The sequence below is a fragment of the Leiobunum rupestre genome, chromosome 2 (assembly GCF_980474605.1).
Source record: "Leiobunum rupestre chromosome 2, qqLeiRupe1.1.hap1, whole genome shotgun sequence".
NCBI lineage: Eukaryota > Metazoa > Arthropoda > Arachnida > Opiliones > Sclerosomatidae > Leiobunum > Leiobunum rupestre.
The window spans coordinates 75,187,473-75,213,903 of NC_143385.1; the positions used below are offsets into that span (position 1 = coordinate 75,187,473).

Consider the following 26,431-nt stretch of genomic DNA (forward strand, 5'->3'; position numbering starts at 1 on the left):
AATTTGTAATTCCCGCTGTAACTAAATATATATATAATGTATATGTAATAAGAACCTAATTTAAAAATAATTATTTGTTATTCCTCGGTCACGTACGAGCAATATTTCGCATGTGACCAATGAGGAGATGTAAAAAAATGTTTGTAATCAAAATGTTAAATATAGCATCAATAAAAAATATACATATATAATTTAGCATCCTATGTTAATGAGTGGGCACCGCCCACCCCCAGGATACGCGGGTGGGCAAACCAATACAAAAGACCTGACAGTGCTGAAACATTGCGCCCCCTGTTTACCTGACAGAGCTGAAACTTGCACACAGTTTAGAGGTATAGAAGTAATATAGGTGTAGTAATTTTTGAAATACAGATGCGGAAGGGTATCGTTCGGCGCGAAAAATGAGACTTGACTCTTGGAGGAAAGAAGGTGTCCAACCTGTGGAAGCTATGATGACGAGATTCACTCGTCAGAAAGGTCGCCTTTCATTGGATCCACGTGTTTGCGGGGGGTCAGAGGTTTTTGGTCCTCTTTAAGTTTCGTTTTGGAGGAAACATCCGGGGATAAAACTCAGCTCTTTACATTGGCTATAAGCGGGGGCAAATGTGCTTTGGACTGGGTCACAAAGAGGAAACACTTTAATTAGCACCATACTGGCGACGGATTTGTTTTATAGGAAATTATAAATAAATTGAAGACGCGTCAGTGCGATGATTTCATCGCAATTTTTAGGGCGTATTACAATTTTCGTGGCGTACGAAATCATACCATTTGGTGACTCTCTCTTTAATATAGGGTTGGTCGGAGGGGGCGGAAATTAATGTCCCTGCGTGCGCGTCAAAGAGTTCTATCGAATGAGACCAACCCGCCCACCCTCAGGAGACTCGGGTTTAATAAAATCTCGGTTCGAATCCCGGTGTCGTCACTATTTGATATTATTTTTTGCAGCTCCATCTACCGTGTCGTCGCTTTCCACTACAAACAACAACAACAACAAACAAACACTTAACGACATTCCGTCCATAGCAATAGTGTCACTTCGAATATATATTCGATGTGAAACTAAAAACGTGTATGGGAGACTTGAAGCCATGCATGTATACGTAGCTTTATTATGCACAAACTATACTTCTAGAAGTTCCCAATACATGATTCGAAGGGGTGGTTTCACATGAATATTCTCGTATGCTGACTGTTTTGTAATAAAAGACATGCTACAAAGATTTAGTCGAGGATTTAGTTTTTATTTAGTGACACCAGAAAATGTATCATTTTTTTTTGGCTTTTCAACGTTTTTAAGTGTTTTTGCCATTTAAAGTTTGTTGCCTGATTTTGTTTTGCGTTTGGATAATATTCGCAGTCACTCAGTTTTAATTCTTTTTACGTAGTGAGGTGATGTAATTTTTCAAAAGGCAAACATGCATGATATAGCTTGCATTGGGACTATTGGTTGAGATAATTAAATTTGTAAATGTAAGAAAGGAAAAATATATATTTTGTTAGGAATAGTTAATTTCTTTAAATAGATAGTTTATATAAATAGAAAAAAAAAACATTTTCCTAAATGTAAAGTCTTTATCAATATAGAATAGATTATTTCTATTTAAGAAGATAAATAGTTTATTTTTATTTAAGAAGAGAAATAGTTTATTTCTATTTAAGAAGAGAAATAGTTTATTTCTATTTAAGAAGAGAAATAGTTTATTTCTATTTAAGAAGAGAAATAGTTTATTTCTATTTAAGAAGAGAAATAGTTTATTTCTATTTAAGAAGATAAATAGTTTATTTCTATTTAAGAAGATAAATAGTTTATTTCTAAAGAAGATAAATAGTTTATTTCTAAACAAGAGAAATAATTTATTTCTAAAGAAGATAAAAAGTTTATTTCTAAAGAAGATAAATATTTTATAACTTAAGAAGAGAAATAGTTGATTTCTAAAGAAGATAAATAGTTTATTTCTAAACAAGAGAAATAATTTATTTCTAAAGAAGATAAAAAGTTTATTTCTAAAGAAGATAAATAATTTATTTCTAAAGAAGATAAATAATTTATTTCTAAAGAAGATAAATAGTTTATTTCTAAAGAAGATAAAAAGTTTATTTCAAAAGAAGAGAAAGTTTATTTCCGTTTAGAAAGGTTTGAATTTTATCTTGGACTATCACGGCTGGATTAACCATTACGGAAAATAAGCACGTGATTATGTCAGTGTCATTTTACTACTTTATCAATAGCATAGGGCCAACACTTTTGAAAGGTTTGGATTCTAAAGGCAGGTTTCTTTACGGTTACAGTTATTTTTGGGAAAATACTACTTTGGGCCCGGGTAAAAGACTTAGCGTTGGGCCCGATAAACAGCTAACGAGGCTTAGGGCATCAAGGGAAAGGTACTGTATATAAATACATTTGTTTAAAAGTTGAAGTAAAAAACTTTGAACATAAAAGCTTAGGACTCTGACTTTCATGTGCTATTTCTGGAAAAAGGGCTGGGAAAATGAATAATATTGATTGGTGCTATCACATGGTACGAGCTACCTGAAGATCGGCTTGAATTGATCAATTAATTCGGAGGTCCTTTAAGAGATTAAGATAATTTATGTTAAGATAAATTTATATTTACTTTTTGCTTGTTTAGAGTTCGTTTACTCCGATTTATTGACGATTTTGCAACTGATAATTCCCATAGCTTTTTAATGTTTCTATCAAATTTACTTTTTTTTCTCAAAATTTCTCAAGGATTAAGAAGTAATTGGGGTCTGATGAAGCATTCATGTTACGCCTCAGAACTGAGGTCAACCTCGTGGTAAGTCTTCCTCTTTGGATGTTGTTTGGTTCATTTTGTTATTTCTAATAACAATAGAAATAAGTCTTATAAAAATAAATTTTCAGACTAAAATTTACATTATGCTTAGAAACTGATGTCAAGATAAACCTCAATTGTTTTAAAGGTTTATTTTGTAAAATCCATTTTTTTAAATATGAATAGAGTTCGTTAAACATTTTTTAAACAAATTATTCTTCGTATTTTAATTATTTTGGGGAAGTTGTGGGCATGGAAAAAGCAAAACATTTTTTACTTAAACAAAAGTAGCGCTTTTATAAAGAGACAAAATTAAAAAATATTTAAAAACAAACCATATATTTTAAAATTTTATCGACCAGTTTGTTCAGTTCGTCGATTTGACTATTGGACTAAATTCATTTAAAAATGAAGACCTTAATTTGTATTGCAAGAAAATGCCACGGTTATTTTGGTTTGATAAAACTTGGAAATCGAGTTAACAATTCGTTTTTAATTAAATATAGTTCAAACATAATTAGCAAAATAAATATGAAAAGTTTCAATGTTTTCAGAATTTGATTGTCGAAAACCACCGAGATATTAATATTAAATGTATTCAAATATATAGGTTTATTTTAAGTAAGGCAGATAGTAATGGTTTGAAAATTTTAGATAAAAAATCGCAAGGTCAATGTTTTAGGCAGTTGCGTAGCTAGGAGAAGGTTTCCGGTTTAACCGGCTTCCTTTTTCGACCCTCTCTAAAACTTTACATAACTGGACCTATTTCTTGAGAAATATCCGGCTACGCCACTGGTTTTATGTATAGATTATGTTCGTAGTTTATAATTAATAATTAATATTTTACTAATTAATTACTTAGTTAATAATTAATTTTAAACCGGCTTTGATTCTAAACGATAAGCAATACAGTAAAAATAATGTTATTTATATAAACTTTAAAAAATATGCTGGGGAAAACATTTCAGTTAACATTTACCTATTTAACTACTAAACGTTTGACTTAATTTTTCATTACTATAATGCAACGAATTTGCGCTATTCCTCATAGAAGTATTTTTAGAGAAATTTAATTAATTTGTTCATACAAAACATTTCCTAGAATGCTTAAGGCTAAAGTATTGGTTGCATGAAATTTGTAGGATTGCTTCATTAGAATTGGCAAATTGCAATAAATGAGCTTAGAAAATATTAAACCAACTTAAAAAATATTTTGGCCACCGCTGACGTTAGAGGCTAGGCGTACCAATGGTTCCCTGAAGAAGCTAACAATTATATTTAAAAGCAGCTACATCTCTTGGGCAAACAGCTTGTTTAATAATCATAATAGGTTGATGTATCTTTTAAATAATTAATTAAATTGCTATTCATTGACTATTTTGTTATTAAATTCCTATTTCTAATATTAGTTCTAAGATGTGTTAAATTTTAAAGAAAATCCTCCACGTCTACCCTTTATTAGCAGCTTCTAACGTCAGAAGAGGCTGCGAAATGAAACCTTAAGTTTCATAGCTATTGTATTTTCGTGCAACCAACACTTTAACACGCTCAAGTTATTTTTCTATGTAAAACATATAGTAAAATATTTTTACGTAGATATTTTTATTAATATCAATAATATATTCGATGATAAAGTCTCCTAAAAAGAAACAAGGATAAAGAATGGTAGTTATGTAAGGATGAATATATGTGTAAAATGATTTATGAAGAATTAGATTTTTAAGAAGGCTATATGGGGCGTTAGATTTTATTTGTTGAGAATCGCCATGGCCGCCCCGATTGCAGCGTCACTTCCGGCGCCATACGTGACGGGCAAAGAATAGAATCTCTCCAGTTCGTCCTTCAGGATCGGGTTCCTGGTGAGCGCCGATCCAGAGCCCACTATTCTTTCCACTCCCGCTTCCAGCAGGTTCTCTTTGGTCATCATGGAATACAAGTTTCTAATCAGTCCTTTGCATATTGATCTAAAATAATTAAACGTATCTTTTAAAAATAGAATAGATAAAAATTTGACCTATAGACTTTGTTACGAGCCAAAACGTGGTCAACCTCATTTCATCTCTCAATGTCCACTATTCTTGGTCACCTAGGAAACGTTGTATGTCGTGATTTTGGAAATTATATTCTAAGTGCTTACCTCCATCCTATGGGGTTCAACTAGAGAACATTCTACTTTTTGAAGGGGCGCAGGTTGGGCCAGACTTTAAATATGAAGATATGAGTGATAAACTACAGTCATTTATTGATTAAATTTTTAAACTAACCGTTGAAAACAATACAATATCAATGTCATTGCTTGTGTTAATATTAAAGCAACTGTCGGCTCTATCATTGCCACCTGCATTATGATACGGCTTTTGTTATTAGAGATGGCAATGAATCTATCCGATTCTTAAGAAAAAAGACTTTAGAACTATTAATGGCAAAGGAAGCTAATTTTAAAAATACCGAAACAATAACCTATTCAGAGAATCATTTATAGCTATTATCATTAGAACATTTATTTACTTACATTTTTAGTTGACTATAAACTAAATTATATATCTCATATAAAATATATGGGTAAATCTTACTATAATTTCTGTTATTGTAAAATTAACCAACGAGTCAATCAACGCGAGGAATACTATTATGTCCTGCCAATTGGGTCAAATATATCTTAAGTATCTTGTTTCGATTTCGACGCTAGCGACATCTGTTGTAAAACGAGCAGCTTCAGGTCGAGCCGACATTTGATTTAAAATTAATAATTTTGGTATATTTTGAAAAACACGGTCTGGTTGGCCATAAAGAAAGTACTTATTAAATTTTATTTTGCGATCTGTAACTAGATGCGAAGAAAGTATAATAATAACCAACAAACTGGATAGCAGTGTTGCCAGTTATGTGATGGTCAGTATGGCGTCGTCTACATTTGGGCGCGAAACAAAGTATTATATTGCCTTGATAACAATAGTCAATTTTCGACAGGTTAAGCCACTCTTCGAAAACGTGAACGGGGGCACTTGTAGCTGAGTGTAGAAGTAGCGCTTTATTCTGTACAACCTACACTCCTAGAAGTTCCCTATACAAGTTTTCGGTGGCTGATATAATAAATGAAGAAAATTCGAACACCATTAATTTCAGTACCTAGACACTCTACCCAGTGATAGCGAGGCTTTTTCAATTTGGTTGGCGCTGGCTCTTTGATCAGGCAGGTGCCTCTCTCCGAACAGGGTCGGCACTATTTCCATCAGATGGTCGTTGTTGTCGCCAGATGCCGACTCTTCGTTGGCCAGGGCCAGAATCCGCTCCCAAACTTTAGATTCCGGCACACCCAAACCTTGAAAAAAAAAACGTATATTGTAAAAGCAATGTAACATCACATTTAAATAAGGTGAAACCCTAAGAATGTTTAGTATGGTTTCTGCCACCAGATGGGGTAAGATCTTATTCAGCAGGATGAAATGTTCTTTTACCCGAGGAAAAAACGAACCTGCACGCATCGAAAACATCCGACTTTTAACTACAATTAGTAACATACATAAAAGCGTGGCATTAGTTGAATAGATTCTATATTAAAAGAATCGAGAACGACGGTTTAGGTGTGGCTTAAGGGGAATATAACCTCGTTCAGCATCGCGCTGTATAAACTAATTAGGATGAAATTATCTTTTACACGAGGCGAAAAAGAACCTGCACGCTTCGAAAAAATCGACTTTAAACTACATTTAGTAACATACATGTACATACAAGCGTGGACAGAATCGGGAACGACGGTTTATGTGTGGCTTAAGGGGAATATAACCTTCAAAGTGTTTTTTAAGGAAGACTCAAAAATTTTAGGAATAACCTCCGCAACAAACAACATTATATGTAGATTATCTGATATCTGAATTATCTTAATTATTAATATCAATAATAATACAAAAACCTCAAATGAAAATTCGACGAGCAGATTCTACGTTATTTAACAAAATAAAAGGAACTTCATCCCTATATATTTTTCTGATTTCCATATGTGGTTATTTATAAATTGACAAAAAATTAAGTTTTTAATAGGTCCATGTTTAGGGTTTTCTCTTGGTAAATATGACGAAAATCAAACACAAGGGCGAATCGCTGATCATTTTTCGAATATTAGCACACCCTCAAATTATATAATCGTAAGATCCGATTAAAATCAGATCTTGTGACTTAAACTGCATAATGATTAAATTATCATTAAATTATAAACCGGGATTAGTAAAATTTTTGCAAAACATTTGATCTAGGGTATCACTTCCGTTTATACCTAGTTCATGCGTCCACTGGCGTAGCATCTTGACAAAAGCTGCCAAAACATTTCCGCCGTTAAGTGATGCCGCGACCGCCAGGTAGCGCCCCTTGAAATAAGGAAAATATTCCGTTGGTGACGCTTCGTCGACGTCCTCCGTCGGGACAAACCCTTCTGGCATCACGAACGAAATTTGGGCGGAGGTGCTGATATTCACCGCTGAAAGAATGTAAATAATGAAGACAGTTTAAATATAAAATCAATAAAATTGCATTGATATCTTCAGACTACCGTATCTACTATATTTAGTTGTAAAGTCTAACCGGCGTCACTATCCGTTTCCAAGGTTGAATACACGGAGCATTGAAGGTCTCCTAAGGCGGCGTACACGGGGACACCCTGAGGAACTCCGTACCATTCCAGCGCCGTTTGACCAGCCACCTCGCCGACGGGAATCACTTCCGGAAGCCATTCCAAAGGCAGACCAGCCTCCTGTAAACTGACGAATAAAAAATTAAAATTGATTTTTCAAAAGTAGTAGCATGAATGTATATTCATTTCAACGATTAATATCGAACGGCATTAGGTAGTCTAGCCTCAGTCGCCAGGATGGGAGGAGCTTAGTTTTTAAGACGTTGCTCACGCGCCGCCGCTTCAAAATTGTATCGAAGGGAAATGATTTAAAACTTCACTAGCTTTCAGTGCCAAGGCTTAGCGATAAATTTAGTTTAATTTTTTTTAATACACATCGTTTTGATGGAACAAAATAGGTAAGAATACTAATAATAAATTCCTTTATTTATGATGATCAAGTAATTTTGTTAAAGTGCAGGTATTTTTCAAAGAATCAAGAGTTATTTTCTTCGCCGGTTAAGTCGCGCAATACCGGAAACGTTTTGTGGATGGAGTCTACGACAATCACCTGTCTCCTGATTGGCTCAAGTGATTACGTAAGACGCAAAAGACACCGCCCATTTTAGCCCCAGATGGTAGAAACGGTAAAGATATAGTTCGATATTCATGGTTGAAATTAATACATTAATGGTAGTAAGAAATCTTGTGGGTCACTGGTGTATCAAATTATGGTCCAGAATTACTGGGAGGATAAAGTAAGACGTTCGATGGTGGAACAACGATATTTTCGATTTCGAACGCTGTTGACTTTTAGGGTGAAGAGGCTGTAGGAGCTTCTTTTCCTACTGCCCTATGCCAAATTTCGGCAATCCTTCCTCCTAGCTTAGTGGAAGCTCCCGAAACACTTTATAATCTCTATGACGTAAAATGAAATTTCCAACCCTTATCTAATCAGGAGGATACCTAAAATTGATTTACATAAATTTTAATTTTAAGGGAATACATATAAAACATCTATTATTTCTTCATAGGGTTTCAATATTGCCCGCTCCCTCAATGCCGCTGCTTCGTGGTTTGTTTTCAAATTGTGGGGGTTTCCGAGGGGCTAGTCACTCCGCGTAATCGGTGTACAAGCCCGTACATTTGACTGTAGTAATGAGATTAAGCGTAATCTTTAGAGCCTGTACGCGTAATCGGTGTACAGGCCAGCTGATAGTGGTTAGCCCTTCGGGGTTTTCCATAAAGACCCCGTTGAAGGTGATGTAAGACTTAGATTCGGAGATTCAATTCCGATCCGTTTTGTTAATGGATGAATATTCGCGTTATGTCTATGGAAGGGAAAATGACGCGCAAAACATTCGGCTGTCCCATCCCATGACAAAACCTTTTAACCGACACGAACGTAATTTTGAGATATTTGACTTTTTCAAAAGCTAAGTTATAAGATTTTAACGTGGTTTTTAATGCGAAAATTATAAAATCCAAAACCATTTTTTAAGTCATAAATAGTTAAATATTTATGACTTTTACATAAACTTTTTACAGTTCTTTTGTGCATGCCTTAGTAATACTGATGCGTAAAAATCTAATTTAAAAAAAATTTGTTGGTTATAAGGTTTTGCCATTGGGCAGCCGACATGTTCGACCTTTAAAACGTTTTCATATCGTATGAGACATCCATTACGACTACGATAATTAAATTCGTGATTGAACCTATCATTGTATTATCTCGTTAGTCAATCATCATTCAACTCTGAGCATTTCAAATACCAAAGCGTTGCTCGGAGATATTGTAATTCTGTTAATAATATTTGGAGAATGACTTTCAATTATATAACAGACTTATATACTTGCGAGTCATTCTCCAAATAGAACTACAGACCTAGTGTTGCCAGTTGGTCGGTTTTCCCGCCCAGTGGGGCTACTTCTAAAAGTATGTTGCGGGGAAAAGATAGTTTTGGGCGAAAAGAGTTTTTGAGAGCTCCTTTACAGGGCCGTCTTAAGACCTTTTGGGACCATGGGCTAAATTATTTCTTAAAACCTTTGCGATCCCCAACGGTCAGCCTTTGTATGTCCGTTGTCTAAATTCAACTACACAAAAATCAAACCAAAGCTTTTAATTTCAAAAGTATAACATAGTCCTACTGAAAATAAGATTTTTACTGACAGTGACTCGCTGTTAGGTTTTAGAAATTGTTGGTACCGTATGATGCGCGATGTGGCGATGAGTTAGTGTAGGGAGCTGTTGGCTCGAACGCGTGGCATGCAGGGCTTGCCACCACCCTCCTACGCATTGTAACCCGGCCACCTGATTTAAAGGCTTTAAAAGTCGCTCGATGACTTAGGCCTAAGGTGGTGCCTTGGGTATTAGCCTAGCTGATTATTATTATTATTATTATTAAAATACCTAATATTAAATGAGTATAAATAATATTTAATTAACTAATCCCTTATCCCTAGAGTAGAGGCGGTATGGATGGCCTTTCTGGGGCCCCCAAACTGGCTGGAGGCCCTGGGCTGTAGCCCACTTAGCCCATGCCTTAAGACGGCCCTGCTCCTTTAGGAGGGTTTTGGGGTAGAACTGGAAATTATATTTCTATACACTTGGAATGTCTAAGGAAAACTACGGTGGCCTTGATGGTTCTTATAGAAATGGTCACGGTTAACAGCCGAGATTTTCTTGGTAAGCTAAAAATATGCACCCATTAAAGGGATATTTCACTTGCACATCTATGATGCATCAACAACTTTCACATATTCGCTACCAGTTTTAAAATAAGGCAGGAGTGACTGGTGCTATTTAAGTTATACACAACTCGTTAAACGTGTTAGCAGACGACATTTTGATTTTATTTCTACTCGTATTAAGCTTTGTCTAAAATAAATATTAACATATACGGCAACAATCAAAATACCTGAATATTAGGTGGAAATAGACTAGTTTCGCGAAGAACAGATAAATTATCTAAGAACTTCGGTGTGACAACGAAACGAGATTTCTTAAATAAATCCATTTCCTGATAAGTGTCGTCATTAATTAATTTTAGTTAATATTGTCAGCGGTTAATATTTATTCTAAAAACATATTACCCTAACTATTAATAATAATAAAAATATTTCTTTGTGAATCTTGGGCTTCTTTAAATGTTTTTGATCCGGAAAATTAAATTGTATTTTTAAAAATAGTTCTAATAATGGACCATGTTATTGAATAAGGTCTGGTTTTCGCTAGGACAAAAACCTCGGCAAAAACGCAGCGATGGCTAGTGGCGACGCAAACGTCCTCGTTAGACTTCAGCCTTGGTTTACATTAGCGCGCGTAACGTCGCGTCACTAAACATTCGGACGTACAAACGTTTTGACGTGCCTAAAGAAAAAAGCATTATGAAGCACGCTAGTGGAAACCAAGCATAATTCAATATTTTTTGAGTGACGCAATACTCCACGCAAGCCTTGTTTTCTACTAGCGGGCGTAACGGTGCGTCACTCAACTTTAGGACGTACAAACCATTCACGCGCGTAAAGAAAAATGCATTATGAAGCACGCTAGTCGAAACCATGCTTCAGGCCTTATATAATATTTAGACTGTCGTAGGGATTTTTAACCTATTGAAAACCATTCTTTTGGGCTAGTTTAATTTCCATTTGTGCTGCCTGGGGACGTCACTTTTACCTGGCAACATTTAGTCACGGTACTTCTCGTAATGAGATCTAATATTAGAAGAAAAAAACATTTTATCTTCGTGACTCCAAAACTAAGAAATATACTGTTAAGCTCTTCGTAGTGTATGTCAGCACTCCTTGAATTCTTGTGGTCGTCGACAGAATGATAGTAAACCGCGCCTCCAAAGATGGATTACTACTCAAAATAGCACACATCATTCTCTGCCGACTTCAGGCGTAAGACACTTGGCGTTTGCCACTTTAACACGGTTTCTCTATTTCTTTTAAGGGATAGTTCCTTAATAAATATTTCTATAAATTAAACCCGAAGACAAGTAGAAATTTTACAAGTTACTCTTAAAGGATCACATAATTATTTAAAAAATACACTATAAATTTCAGGTAGGTTCTCTCATTTCGTACTTCTTGATAGCAGTTTAGTGCGATTATAATGTAGAATTTTTCCTGCCAAATTTCCGAATACTAGCGTGGTGAAAAAAAGTGAAATTTTAAAGATTCTGTGGTGCTTTCAATCATAGAACAGGGTTTATTAGTATAAAGTTAGTTAACGCACTTTTAGACTTGTAAAGCTAAGACTATCTTAATTCCAAAATATAGTATTTAAAACAAAAAGCATTTACATGTAAATGTTTTTTTAAGTGGTAAAAACCGGTATTTTTTATCTTGAAATTAAAGATTACGGCACTTGTGCATTCGAATACTGTAGCGAGAAATAAAGAATACTAGAAACCACTTTTTGTACAAAAATAAGTTATTTAAAAACTAGACTAGTTTCGCTACCCATTCGGGAGCTTCATCAAAAACAAAGTTAGAAAAAAATTAAAACTAAAAATTAAAACATTACATTTAAGTAATGAAATTTTTTAATTTTTTTCTAACTTCGTTTTTTACCAACGAAACGGTTCTTTTGAAAGCTATGTAACGACCTACAATACGCTCCAGCGATCAGACCTGATGAAGCTCCCGAATGAGTACCGAAACTAGTCGTCTAGTTTTTAAATTAAACTTATTTTATTTGTACTAAAAGTCGTTATTAGTATATTTTATTTTTCGCTAACTTTTATCTTGCCTTATTCGATATTTGGACCAGAAACGAAGATTTCAAATGGTTTTTCTTTCGAAAAATGCCAATCAAAGCAATTTCGTTTAAGTCAAGTTATCTGGTTTTGGAACTTACAAGGAGACGACCCGGGGTGTAACGCAAGGATTTTGTTCAAACTCGGGGGTTTGGTAGACCTTCATATAACTTGAAAAACCCTAAAGGGAATTTATTCAATGGGCAACCAAAACTGATTTTGACAATACAAAATGGAAATTTTCCCATTACAAATAACATGGGAATCTGACCAATTTTGAAAATGCTTAAAAAAGAAAATATAAATAAGAAATAATGATAAAAAAATATTGAAAAAGTTCGAAATTGATTAAAATTAGGGGGTACCCTAAAAATTGGTCAGATTCCCATGTTATTTTCAATGGGAAAATTTTCATTTTGTGTTGTAAAAAACATTTTTGGTTGCCATGGCAAAACGGTTGCCCATTGAATAAATTCTCTTTAGGGTTTTACATGTTATATGAAAGTCTACCAAACCCCTGAGTTTTAACTAAATCGGTGTGTTACACCTCAGGTCGTCTCCTTGTTAGTTAAATGATAGACAGTGACGTAACAGGTACAATTAAACAAGAAGGATTTGTTACTTTATAAAATGACCAGGGTTGGCAAAAAGCCGGCTTTTTTCAAAAAATCCAGACCAGTGGTTTTAATTGGCTATATCCAGTTTTTTTCGGCTATAACCGGCTAAAATATAAACAGTACCTTTTACTTATGTAAGTAGAAATTGTCTGTAGTTATTGTCGTAAATAAGAAACTAAACAAATAAAGCGAAATAACACTATATAAAATAACTGAATTATTTTGATTTCCTCGTGAAATTCCCCCTAGTTTTTGTGTATGACGCACCGACAGAAGCGAGGCAGCGAACTTTGGAACTTTAAACCTACCGAAAAACTGGTAAAAGTAAACCGGTTTCTAAATATGAAACCAAAAAATAAACTAAATTTCTAAATAAAAACTATTAATTTACTAAAATATTCATATTGTAATTTTTTTTAAAAAAGCCACAAAAATCTGGATTTTTTCAAGTGGCTATAACCGGTATGGCTGGTTCTATGCCAACCCTGAAAATGACGTATAACGTCCCGGTTGTACAGTACGTTTAAGATATTTTTAAAATATGGCGGGAATAAATTATATTATATTATCTTGACAATAACTAAAGTCCCCTATATCAATGTATGAAAATGATAATGAAGTATAACGGGAGTAATTTTCCGTACGAATACCATGACAGCTCTGGAATTGACTTTTGAGAAAAAACATAATCTTTAAATTTAAGTATTGTCGGTCGTTCGCCTCTTGAAACAAAAAGACTAAATAGCAGTTTATCATACGATGTAAAAATATATGATGTTAAGTGCTGAGTAAATTCAAGTTTCAAAATGGTATGGAAAGTTTTGGATAAGAGCCTCAACTATTCAATATAATATCGAGATTGATCACTCGACGTGAGAGCGAGTTTGAGATAATAAAAATTAATGATGCCGAACTTGAAGTGAATAAAAGGTGTTTTCGAAATTGGGGGCAATGGCTTAATTTGGAATCCACGTTACATACTTCGGCAAATCTAATTAACTAACTATTTGGTTGAGATATATTTATTATAATTAACTTCCGATCTAAAGCCCATTTATTACGATAAAAGCCAAGTTGAAAAAAGTTAAAATCAATTTATAAAGCTCCAGAATGGTAGCTTGTCTTGTAAGTTGTATAAGAAGTGTTATTGCTATAGTGGAATTTATTGTCAAGTCACGTCCTGAATAAATAAATGTTCGTCTACTCTACATTTATAATTCCATTCCAAATGGAAACTTTTTCAGACCAGCTACTTAGTCCTTGTTGCAACACGATTGACTTTTATCTCTAATTTCTATTTTCCACGTTTGAAATTAATACAGTTCATTTAAATAGAACTAAAAATCATATTTCATTTTGATAGACGACTTAAATTTTTTTAATATTGTTCTGTAATTTTACATTACATATAGAATTAATAATAGTAATAGTAAATATATTAATAATAGTAAATATTAATAATAGTATATATTAATCATAGTAAATATTAATAATAGTACATATTAATAATAGCATAAGGTAACATTAACTTATGATAATAGTAAATATAAATAATAGCATAAGGTATCATTAACTTATGATAATAGTAAATATAAATAATAGTAAATAATAGTAAATATTAATAATAGTAAATATATTAATCATAGTGAATAATAATAGTAAATATATTAATCATAGTAAATATTAATAATAGTAAATATTAATTGTAGTAAATATTAATTATAGTAAATAATAAAATAATATTTTAAAAATATTATCTCAAAAAGTAACCCATAAACTCCACAAACAAGATATTTCATACTTGGTAGCCGACTTAAAAGTACAGAAATGATGTTTTAAATTTAACATAAGATATAAATTGATAATAATAATAAATAATAATTTTATAAAATAATATTTTTTAATATTCTCTAAAAAACGTCCATCAACTCCACATACCAATAAAATTGATTAATGATTCTATAGCCTGGAATTTCCAAACAACATCTAACAACAACGATGGAAATGATCAATAACTGCGGGACTCGTATCACGAGATGCCAAGAAAACGTATTATTATTACCGAAGAAAAAATAAGTGGTTCGATTAATAGTATTCGGTCGATGTCGTAAAGGACCCGGCTACGTGCGTCATCTACTAAAAAATGGATAATATACAGCGACCACCATAAACCGAATACAGAAGTGGAGAAAAAATGATGGATCATAATTCAGCGGCGTTATTGAGCAAGAAGAGATACCGTCCGCGAAGATAATTCCTTGGCAAGCATTCAACCGAAGAAAGGCGCTTCGTTTGCGCGTAAATAACCCGAAGGCAGACACATACGTAGAGGACTGCTCTTTAGGGGGTCAGACAAGGCGTAATTTCTCACTCACCTATCGGAATTCCAAGCGGACGAGACGGTGTTGTAGTAGCCCCAGCCCGCGGCGTTCTGCACCGACATGACGGGCCGGTCGAGGTCGCATAGCATGGCCACCACCAGGTCCTGGACCGTGGCCGCTCGGTCGTAGCTCTTCATCGTGGCGGGTCGGTTCTGCACCATCCACAACAGAGTGGCGCATCCGTAACCAGTACTCAATCTTAAGTGAGACTGCGGCCTGAAATAAACAAACGGTTTTTATCGAAAATATTGTATACGCTATTAAATGGCTATTCTGAAAGAAAAGCCTTTAAGAGCTCCAATTTTGAAAATGTTTAGACTATAAAAGGTTAGCTGTTCCTTCAATTTTGAAAATGTTTAGGCTATAAAAGGTTAGCTGTTCCTTCAATTTTGAAAATGTTTAGACTATAAAAGGTTAGCTGTTCCTTCAATTTTGAAAATGTTTAGACTATAAAAAGTGTACTGTTCCTTTAATTTTGAAAATTTCTAGACTTTAAAAAGTGTGCTGTTCCTTCAATTTTGAAAAAATTTAGACAATAAAAGGTGTACTGTTCCTTCAATTTTGAAATTAGACTATAAAAAGTGAACTGTTCCTTCAATTTTGAATTTAGACTATAAAAAGTGAACTATTCCTTCAATTTTGAATTTAGACTATAAAAAGTGTACTGTTCCTTCAATTTTGAAAATTTTTAGACTTTCAATTTTGTATTGTTCCTTTTATTGCCAAAATATTTAAGTTTAAAGTTGCGTAATGTTTCTTTAATTCTGAAAATATGAAATTTAAGAAATTCCTTTAAATTTGATAATATAACATTAAAAAATTGTACCGTTCTTAAATTTTTAGAATATCAGACTTTTAAAAAATTGCACTATTCCTTTCATTTTGAAAAAAAAAGTATTTTAAGAATTTGTAGTTTTCTTTAATTTTTAAAATATTAGACTAAAATTCTGTACGTTTTATATAAATCTATGAAAATATAAGATTTTTTAAAAAAAATTATGCATTTTTCCTTTGATTATGGAAAAATTTACCTTTAAAATTTTGTATTTTTCCTTTAATTGTCATATTAGATTTCAAAATTTTGTTTGGTATTTTTAATATTATAAATATTGAAGTTCCTTTAATTCTGAAAATATCATTAAACAAATTGTGTTGTTCCTTTGATTAAGGACATTTAAGACTTTTGGCCAATTGCTGTGCCAGGGAATATCCCTGCCCAGTGGCGTGGGAAATATTTCGAGAAGAGGGGGATAAGTTAAGAAAGGTGGTGAAAATTTAGTAGAGTCAAAGCTACACCCAAAGGGGTGGCCAAAAAGTAGGTCAATGGGCGCTAGGAACAACAAACACCGCACCCCACGCAAGAAGAACGCAGCTAGCCTTTAGACACGCTAACGCAGGGTTGTGTACAAATTCCATTGGAGCAAAAGTGACATAATTACCAAAAGTGTGTCAATCGGACCTATTTCTTAATGAATGTTTCGAGCGAAATACAAGTTGGGAGGGGAGAAGGGAAAGTATGTCTTGGGGAGGGGAGAAGGGAAAGTATGTCTTGGAAAGGGGAGAAGGGAAAGTATGTCTTGGGGAGGGAAGGAAGTTAAAACCAACAAATTACGCCTCGTAGTTGGGGACGGAGGAACTAAGTAGCACTGGTCAAAGCTAGTGAAATTTTTCATTTATCGTCGTTCTGCGGAGATGATATCGCCATCTACCTACGATATAATACCATAGACTAAAAAACGTTAAAGAAAGGCGACAATAAATAGTCTTTTATGTGGTCGATCTCGAGTCGAGCATTCATTAAAACTTTAGCATACGAAAGTACAGAGATTGTCACACTTTTGGTAATTATGCCACTTTTGATTGGAGGAGCCTTTACATTTCCGAATTTTCCCCTTCCGACGGCAGCAGGCGCTAGAGCGTCTAACCAATGAAAATTGTACACAAGAAAATAGATGACTTTTGACGAGTTGCGTTCTCCTTGCGTGGGGTGCTATGTTTGTTGCTCCTAGCTGGGCGCATCTTGTAATTTGAGAGTGACGCCAAATCGTTTTCGAGTTGTCCGATAAATTTCAACAACAAAAAAACATTATATTAATTTTCTGATTACTTTTTAAACTTTTTGTAAACTACAAATATTTTTTAAATATATTAAATGTATCCGAAATTTATTCCAAGAGTTAATTTCAATTGATTTACTTTACAGAAAAATCATTTCACAAAAAAGTTTTAAAAATATAGGAAAAGGTGAAAAATGAATTTTTGAAGAACATCAAATTAAAAACACTGTAAATATCAGGCTCTCTTGAAATCGGAAATTTTCTGTGAAGTAAACGTTTGAAATTTTTCTACGAATTGCGTGAGAAATGTAAGAAATTACAATTTTTAAATTATTTTTCCGTGTAATAAAACGCTTCAATCGAGAGTTTTCAGATGATTATCATAGTTTGATCGGGAATGGTTGGAAAATAAGAGTTAAAAATATATTGGGATTTTATTAATATAACATTGGGAATGGGAAAGGTTCATTCAAATGGAAACGCGATTGGTTGGTATTGGACAATTAAAGAACTACATACGAGATAACTATTGGAAAAAAATTGATCTGGTAATGATAATTGTAATATTTCAATGATAATTGTAATATTTCACTGATAATTGTAATATTTCAATGATAATTGTAATATTTCAATGATAATTGTAATATTTCAATGATTTTTGTAATATTTCAATGATAATTGTAATATTTCAATGATAATTGTAATATTTCCATGACAATTGTAATATTTCCATGATAATTGTAATATTTCCATGATAATTGTAATATTTCAATGATAATTGTAATATTTCAATGATAATTGTAATATTTCAATGATAATTGTAATATTTCAATGATAATTGTAATATTTCAATGATAATTGTAATATTTCAATGATAATTGTAATATTTCAATGATAATTGTAATATTTCAATGATAATTGTAATATTTCAATGATAATTGTAATATTTCAATGATAATTGTAATATTTCCATAAGTATGATACTTCCTATTCTTTAAAAGGAAAGTGTTTTACTGATAACTTTCGGCGACACACTCTTTAGTGGGCTTCGCTGAATTTTTGCTTCTCTTTGCTCTCGCGTCTCACATAACCTTCGGCAGTTTCACGATAGGGGGCGATTTGCTTTCCGAGAATCCGAGATGATGACACTCGGTGAAATATTTCCCAAAGAGACTCAGTTATGAAAGGGTATAAGAGACTTATCTAATAGCTTTATCTTCCTAACTCTATATATTTAAATTTTTTTATGAATTTAATAAATTGTTAAATTAATAAATTAGTAATACATTAATAAATTAGTAATACAGTAATAAATTAGTAATACAGTTATATATTAGTAATACAGTAATAAATTAGTAATCCAGTAATAAATTAGTAATCCAGTAATAAATTAGTAATACAGTAATAAATTAGTAATACAGTAAAAAATTAGTAATACAGTAATAAATTAGTAATACATTAATAAATTGGAGATAGATTTAAAAATGGTAACAATAATAAATTAGTAATATATTGATAAATTGTAGATAAATTTAAAAATGATAACAATAATAAATGAGTAATAAATTAATAAATGGGTAATAAATTAATAAATGAGTAATAAATTAATAAATGGGTAATATATTAATAAATGGGTAGTATATTAATAAATGGGTAATATATTAATTAAATGGTAATAAATTAATTAAATGGTAATAAATTAATAAATGGGTAATATATTAATAAATGGGTAGTAAATTAATAAATGGGTAATATATTAATAAATGGGTAATATATTAATAAATGGGTAGTAAATTAATAAATGGGTAATATATTAATAAATGGGTAACAAATTAAGAATTTGGTAAAAAATTAAGAATTTGGTAAAAAATTAAGAATTTGGTAAACAATTAAGAATTTGGTAAACAATTAAGAATTTGGTAAACTAATAAATTGGTAAACTAATAAATTAATAAATTGGTAAACTAATAAATTAATAAATTGGTAAACTAATAAATTAATAAATTGGTAAACTAATAAATTAATAAATTGGTAAACTAATAAATTAATAAATTGGTAAACTAATAAAATATTACATTGGTAAACTAATAAATTATTAAATTGGTAAACTAATAAAATATTACATTGGTAAATTAATAAATTAAGAAATTGGTAAACTAATACATTAAAAAATTGGTAAACTAATAAATTAAGAAATTGGTAAATTAATAAATTAAGAAATTAGTAAACTAACAAATTAAGAAATTGGTAAACTAATAAATTAATAAAATGGTAAATTAATAAATTAATAAAATGGTAAATTAATAAATTAATAAAATGGTAAACTAATAAATTAAGAAATTGGTAAATTAATAAATTAAGAAATTAGTAAACTAACAAATTAAGAAATTGGTAAACTAATAAATTAATAAAATGGTAAATTAATAAATTAATAAAATGGTAAATTAATAAATTAATAAAATGGTAAACTAACAAATTAAGAAATGATTAAATCAGTGAACTAGATAATTAGGAAATTGGTGAACTAATAAATTAATAAATTGGTAAAGCAATAAATTGGTAATCTATAAAATTAATAAATTGGTAAACTAAAATTAATAAATTGGCAAACAAATAAATTCATCAATTGGTGAACTAACAAATTAAGAAATTACTAAATCAGTGAAGTAACAATTTAAGAAATTTAGAAAATTGATAAATTAATTGGAAACTAGAAAAAATCATTAAAATAAAAATGAGCATTTGACATTTCGTGTTTTGAAATGTCAAGTCAGCTCGAACCGCAATAAAAATAGACGACACAGACTCCAGAAAATAATTTTTAAAAGAAAGTGAGAGTGTACCTCGGAAGAGTAGCCAAAAATTCCGGGGAGCACCTTCCATCCTGCCACGTGTAAAGGCTGCTGACTTTATTGACGTCGTACCTGCCGTGTTTGTTCTGCTGCCAGCCCTCTCCGTGGCGCCACAGCACGCAACCGTGCATCTGCCCGGACACGGCCACGCTGCCCACCTTGGCCAGGACATCCTTGGGGAACCGGGAGACGCAAAACTGTAGCGCCGTGCAGATGCGGTGCACGTCCTGCTCGCTGCCCGTCGGCCCGTAGTCGCTGGGAACCGAGGCCTTGGTCTCTTGCGAGCGCGACTCCGTCACTTTCTTCCCGGCGACCGTTATTAGGCACGCTTTCACCGTCGTAGTTCCCAAATCAATCCCCAAGATGAATTCGCCGTCTCCGTTGGCCGTAGACGCGCCCGTAGACTTTGACATGACGTTCTCTCTCTCGCTTATGTGGCTTGTCAAAAAACGCGAAAGGATCCGAGAGAGGGTAACCACTCGCCGCGCGCCGGGAGACGAACAAGAGGACGGCGGGCGCGATATTTTTGTTACGAGTTTACTATTACGTTTCGGAGGCGGCGAATGCGCCAGACGCAAAGCGTTGATTCTCGGCGCAACCCCTACTTTGATCACTTCTCTCTCTCTGTCAGTCGCGTCTGCGCCAGTACCTCTACTCGTTGGCCAACTCAATCTGTTATCGCTCTTTCACTGCTCGCTGCTGTGTACTTTAAAACGTCTAATTGCCTCAGATTAAGACGTAGGATACAAGAACGCCGCCGCCTCTTCAGATTTCGCTTCCTTGTTTAAAATAGCCTACGCGACTTGTAAGCCTAACGCTATTTTTTTATTTCGTAATATTTTAACGCCGTACAAAAATTTTCTTATTTATTATTATTTTATTAATTGTTATTCGTATGAAATTTATTATTATCTCAATTAAATCTATTAAAGTTAAGTTTATTATAATTTTATTTTACTACTTTATTGTTACAACTATTTATATTTTTCTTCTCATAAGTAACATTACAACAAATAGTATGACATTTCTTATTGTTTTTAATGTTATTATATTCTTAGAAAACATCCCGACAAGAGAGGGGCCGTGTTTGAATAAACAAGATAAACTTATCCCGGGTTTCTCTCCCAAAAAATATTTAGCTACATGATTACATCCAGAAAAGTATAACGACTCTATTGGTGTCCGGAGTTTATTTTTTAACAGGCGGCCCTGTTTGACTTAAACTTGTAACTTAACTGACATTGTGAGTTGTATAATATCGTCCTTATAGTAGTAATATCAAAAGTAGCATACTACTTTTGGTAAAATATTTATCCTTAAAAAACTCTTTGATGAACTAAAACTTGATTGGGCAGTAACTGTGAATCTCGGTTCGGTGTTAATTTTGGTTAATTGGTTATTTATGTAATTATTATAATTATTACACTGTCAAGTTTATTACTCGAATATCTATTCGATTCGAGTTTCGCGTTGCTAGAAGACCTATCGGTACGAGTTATTAGTAAGTTTTTAATTTTCTTCAAATTTGTTTAGGTTTTAGCTATATTATCCCTTTTAATTATGGACTTATCTACTTTTTCGCGTATTTTATCATTATTATTACCCTGTCAGTTTATTATTACCCTCATTGCATTACTATTGTTATTACATAGTCTGCGTGCAATGAAACAAGAAAAATATCAACTCTCTATTTCAATATGAAAACACAAGATTATAAGGGTAACAGGGTTGCGATAAAAGTCATAAATATCGTCATAAAATTTATGGATGTAGCTTTGACCTCCTGTTGAGAACGGCTTTCCATTGTTTGGGCTAGAGCTATTACTAAAGCCATATTTCAAACCAAAGAAATATTACGGAAAGGAATAGACAGGTTAAGCCGACGCCGTAAAACACGCTTGGATTCCCACCTTACATTACTTGCCCTCAACGCGGCGAAAAGGGTAGGAAATAAATCTACCGTTGGTTCAACGGGGTCTGGATGGCCAAACGGTTTGAAAGAATTTTTGAGGAGCTCGAATACTTCGTCTGCTTATAGCAGTGTGACGTCACTGAAGGAGATTTTCATGCGTGCGAAGTTTAAAGTTTCCTTAGCTATTCGAGTTTAAAAGATGACGGTGTAAAAAATTAAACCCAGATTAATAATAAAAAAATAATTTTGTTTATTAAATGAGGCATTTGCCAAGTGATTAAAAATGGCTCAAAAAGTAATTTTTGTAAGTCATCGGGTACTGTTTGTTTACAAATATTCTAGTCAAAATATCGCAATGTAGCCATTAAATATAAAATACCATCTTTGAACTTTAGCATTAGCAAAGTTTTTAGCCTTTTTTGTACACATTTATTTGCAAATTCCTCATAACTTTACAAGGCTGGTTTAGGAATGTAATTCTTTTGAGTGTTCGCATTTTTACAAAACACATAATTAGGTTTTTTGGATATTGTACTTTGCTAATTGACATTTTATTCCTTACGTTTTTAACAACGCCTTTCTCATTTGACAAAGATTGTTTAGCATCTACATTCGCTTTGTGATATAGTCAGGGGGCCATTGTATTTTACTTGGGAGGATGTGCCAAGTTTGATTTTTCAACTGATGATTAAACAACGTGTATAAAAAAATAAGACTTTTCACCAAATTTTCAAAAGCCTTTTTCAAATAATTTTAACACTTTCAATTAAGTAGAAAAATCAAAACATTGTAGTCGAAGTAAGGTGAAAGGTAGAGTTACCAGTGAAACTTTTTTCTACAACGTAAGCGCATAACCTAATGTCTAAAGTAATCCAAACACAATTACGAAAATAACTATTTTATTTTTTTGACACTAAAAATTTATTCTTCTTGTCATTTATTTTTAATGTAATTTAAATTATTTTTAAAATTAAATAAAACAACTTAAATATCTTGATGAGTTTAGTTTTAGATTAGTTTGGCACTATAAAAACACTTTAAAAATTTGATTTAAATTAAACTAATTAATATCACTCAAAATAATAATGACTGAATATTTATTGAAAAATGTATCAAGTTTTAAAAGATTAACCGAAAAATTCGTCTTCAACGTAATCAAAGTCCTTTGTATTACAACATATTTCACGACACCCACAGAAATCCGTACATTTTAAATTATTCTTAAAACATCCGCAAGCTCTTGTCTTGCATTGTTTTGAACAGCCACATTTTCTTAGAGCTAATATGGCTTCAGGTGCAGGAGGCAAATTGCATTTTCTGGGGTAAAATCGTCCATCTATTTCATCGAAGCCAAACTTATTTGGTGGAGGAAAAATTGGGTTACTTTGAATTGACATTTTGATAACCATTGTTTGAAAATAGGCTCTTTCTGTGTGAGGTCTCAAAGTAGCCGATGTTGGTGGTAGCTGGCGGCCTTCTTTTCCTGACCTGGCAAACAGATTCCATCTCAGTTCTTTAATTGAATGGTATTTTTTGTCGTTGCTTATGTAAAGCTGACACGCGTATCGTTCGATTGGTTTTAGTATATTTTCCGAAATGGTAGATGACGTTCCAAAGAGACTAAAAGCGTTTGGAATGTCGTAGTCACTAGCAAGGAAGGCTTTAAAATTGGATTTCAATTCCTTAGTAGCTCCCAGTACAAAGCCTGACGTACATTTCACTAATTTTGAAAATATCCCTGTTCCTAATCATATTTGTTTTCGGTGGAATATGTTTGACGAAACCTATTAGATATACTGAAATATCTGTGTATATAGTGAATACACATCTAGCTTTATGTCTTTGCTTTTTTCTGCAACGTCTATGGAGTGAAGTATTATTTGCTGATCCGCCTCTTCTAAGTAATGGTTTGATTAAATTTTTGTGACATTGAATTATAGTTTTGGAACTTTGACTGTAGTAGTTAAGCAATTTCTGCTCAAGATAGCTGATAAGTCCCGACTTGGTTTTGGAATGAAGAAGAAATTATTTAACGTTTTGAATCTTGGAAATCATTAACGTGGTAGTGAACAGCTACATTTTTGCCGATTCTCTTATCACGGGTTTTTTCTTTGAACGTGTTTTCCAAGTACTGGTCAAAAAGAATTCGAACTTCGTCGTATTTTTCAGTCAATTTTCCTATTTTCTTAAGGAATGTTTCTGAAAAGAGTAGCGCTGAGCCTATGTCTTTCGAAGACTTATGTAATGACTCAACTACGCACATTGCGTTAACGATTATAACTGAGTAATTGCTATTAATGCAATAAAGTGATTGTTGATTCGAAAGTGGAAGCCTCAACAATTCTTCAACAAACTCGTGTTTACCAGCCAACATCAGCATAGTTCCATCACAATGAAAATTAGAGGGAGGAGACACCTGGAATTCATATTCTCCTATCGCGTCCTTCGCTGCAAGATCTGGCCTTTATTTTGCAATTACCAATAACATCGATATTTAATTTCTTTCTTGTTTCAGTTAACGAGTTCTTCCTTCACGTTAGCTCTTTCTTGCGATCCAGCTTCTTTAAAATATTTGTACTGGCTACGTTTCAACACATCCCAGAAGCTAAGGTTGCGGACGATTAACCTTCCATTGACAAAATTCTGAAAGGCTTCCTCCACAAGACTGTCTCTCTTTAGCGTGTTTTGAGTTATTTCTGAAGAAGCCACCGCAAAAGTCATTAAGTTAAGAAAGTCTGGTTTCGAGAATGGGTTTCCTTCTTTGCTTAGGTACGAAGGGATTGATGATGCATGCTTGGCCATTTTGAAACCTTTGCTACCGTAACTCTCGTGATGTAGTAATATAGCTTCTCTATCACCCACCCCCGAGTGTTTTTTCAAATCTTGAACTTATGGGCTAAGTACTGGTGCGACGCTGAAGTATTTGTCAAGCGCAGTTTAGTTTGTCGTAATACCAGTTACGCCGCCTCGTATCTTCATTTTTTTTATGTTCTTGTTCAATGGCTTGATCAGGGTCTATTGACATATATGGAATTTTATTTTTCGTGACAACGAAGTTGCTATTTTTTTTAAAAAAAGTCCAAGAATCAAGCAATGTATAATGGTGCCCAACGAGCGTATTTTAATTGATCGTGAATGTGGAAATATTTAGACATTTCTTCAAGGCTTGATAAGTGTAACTCCCAATTACCGCTTCGAGTGGCGCATATGAAGGACAGTAAATTTATAGAACTTGTTTCATATAGTTCTGTAGAAATTTACCCGTGTCAGAAAGATCGGTGTCGTCGAGTTTTTTAAAATATTCGAGTCCTTTAACACTTTCTGAGCTGCAGAAACTTCAGATTTTAGAGATCATGCACTTTCATTAATTTCGAAAAACTTATGAAGGTCATCAGTAAGTTGTTGGGTTTGAAGTTTGTCCTCTTTGGAAATAATGTGGTCAGTGAATAAATTGAACAAAGCAAGTAGCGTTATGACGACCTTCTTTTATTTGACGTATTGTTGCCGAACCATATACTTCGGCAACCTCCCAGGCCCCATTTAAACCACTGCCTTCTATGTACTTCCCTAATCATTTAAGAGATGCAATGATAACGTGAAGAGCTCCAAGGCGAATAATCCAATGCTTTTGGTAATCTTTTAACTTGACAGCTCTGTCATTTAAGTCACCGTCGAGATAAACTATTGGTCTACTACCGTTTCCAATAATGCGGTTATTAATTTCTTCAGCGTGGCCAAGAATTGTTCGTAAAACACTCAATTCGGTGGGGCTGCGGTTGTACAACGGGGCTACCACGCCAATTTCACATTCGTCCATTGAATCCTTGATTTGAGAGTGAAAAGATGCCCCAGTAGGAATTTTTTTAACGCTTGTATCAAAAGGCGACTGATGGATTTTTTTCATAAAGGAAACCGATAAAAGCAGCCATAGAAAAGTTAATTCTGTACATTCCGTGCTCACTGATGTTTCTTGACTTGGGAAATTTATGGGTCCAGTATGAGAAATTTGTGGATTAATTTCTTTCGTGCGTTGTAAATACTTTATTTTTATAGAAGATTGCAAGCTTTTACTTCTTTCCAAGTTGTCGACATTAAGCTTGTCCGATAGTAGTGGGGACGCAGATGATGTTTTTTGAGCAATTAGTAAATCAGCCCCGTGAAAAGATCCGGCATCGCTTCCAAAATCAATAGTCTGAGGCAAAAATTGTCCTTGGAACTCCTTTCTGGTAAACTTCGGTATTAACACGCCGGTGGTTTGTTTTTGAGACTCGCTAATAACTAAATTACCAATTTGCGTCGTTATCCTTTCAACGTGTTCGTAAGTCGTGGACAGATTGAAATTGTGAAAAAGTTCTCAATCTTGCTTTGATTCGTTTTTTTGTTAAAGCATTAAACCGTTGCCTACCATGAGCGGTGTTGGACGATTTTCCTAAATTTTTTGTCCG

At 33.2% G+C, this 26,431-nt stretch overlaps 1 protein-coding gene across 1 annotated transcript; it reads right to left on the minus strand.

The window, feature by feature from the left end:
• Window positions 1-2,971: 2,971 nt before the first annotated feature.
• Window positions 2,972-20,786, minus strand: LOC149959024 (sedoheptulokinase-like). Its single transcript, XM_090166370.1, has 6 exons — window positions 20,066-20,786; window positions 15,160-15,381; window positions 7,377-7,552; window positions 7,072-7,272; window positions 5,928-6,120; window positions 2,972-4,762 (listed from the first exon to the last, which is right to left on the minus strand). Exons 1-6 carry the CDS (start codon window positions 20,485-20,487, stop codon window positions 4,546-4,548), a joined length of 1,431 nt encoding a protein of 476 aa, XP_090022496.1. The 5' UTR covers window positions 20,488-20,786; the 3' UTR covers window positions 2,972-4,545.
• Window positions 20,787-26,431: the final 5,645 nt, after the last annotated feature.

Coding starts and splice junctions, on each gene's coding strand:
- LOC149959024 (XM_090166370.1), bottom strand. CDS start 20,487: ATGTCAAAGTCTACGGGCGCGTCTACGGCCAACGGAGACGGCGAATTC. Junction 7,553..15,159: donor TCCGCTTGGAATTCCGATAG/GTGAGTGAGAAA, acceptor TTTATTCGTCAG/TTTACAGGAGGCTGGTCTGC. Junction 7,273..7,376: donor GGAAACGGATAGTGACGCCG/GTTAGACTTTAC, acceptor ACATTCTTTCAG/CGGTGAATATCAGCACCTCC.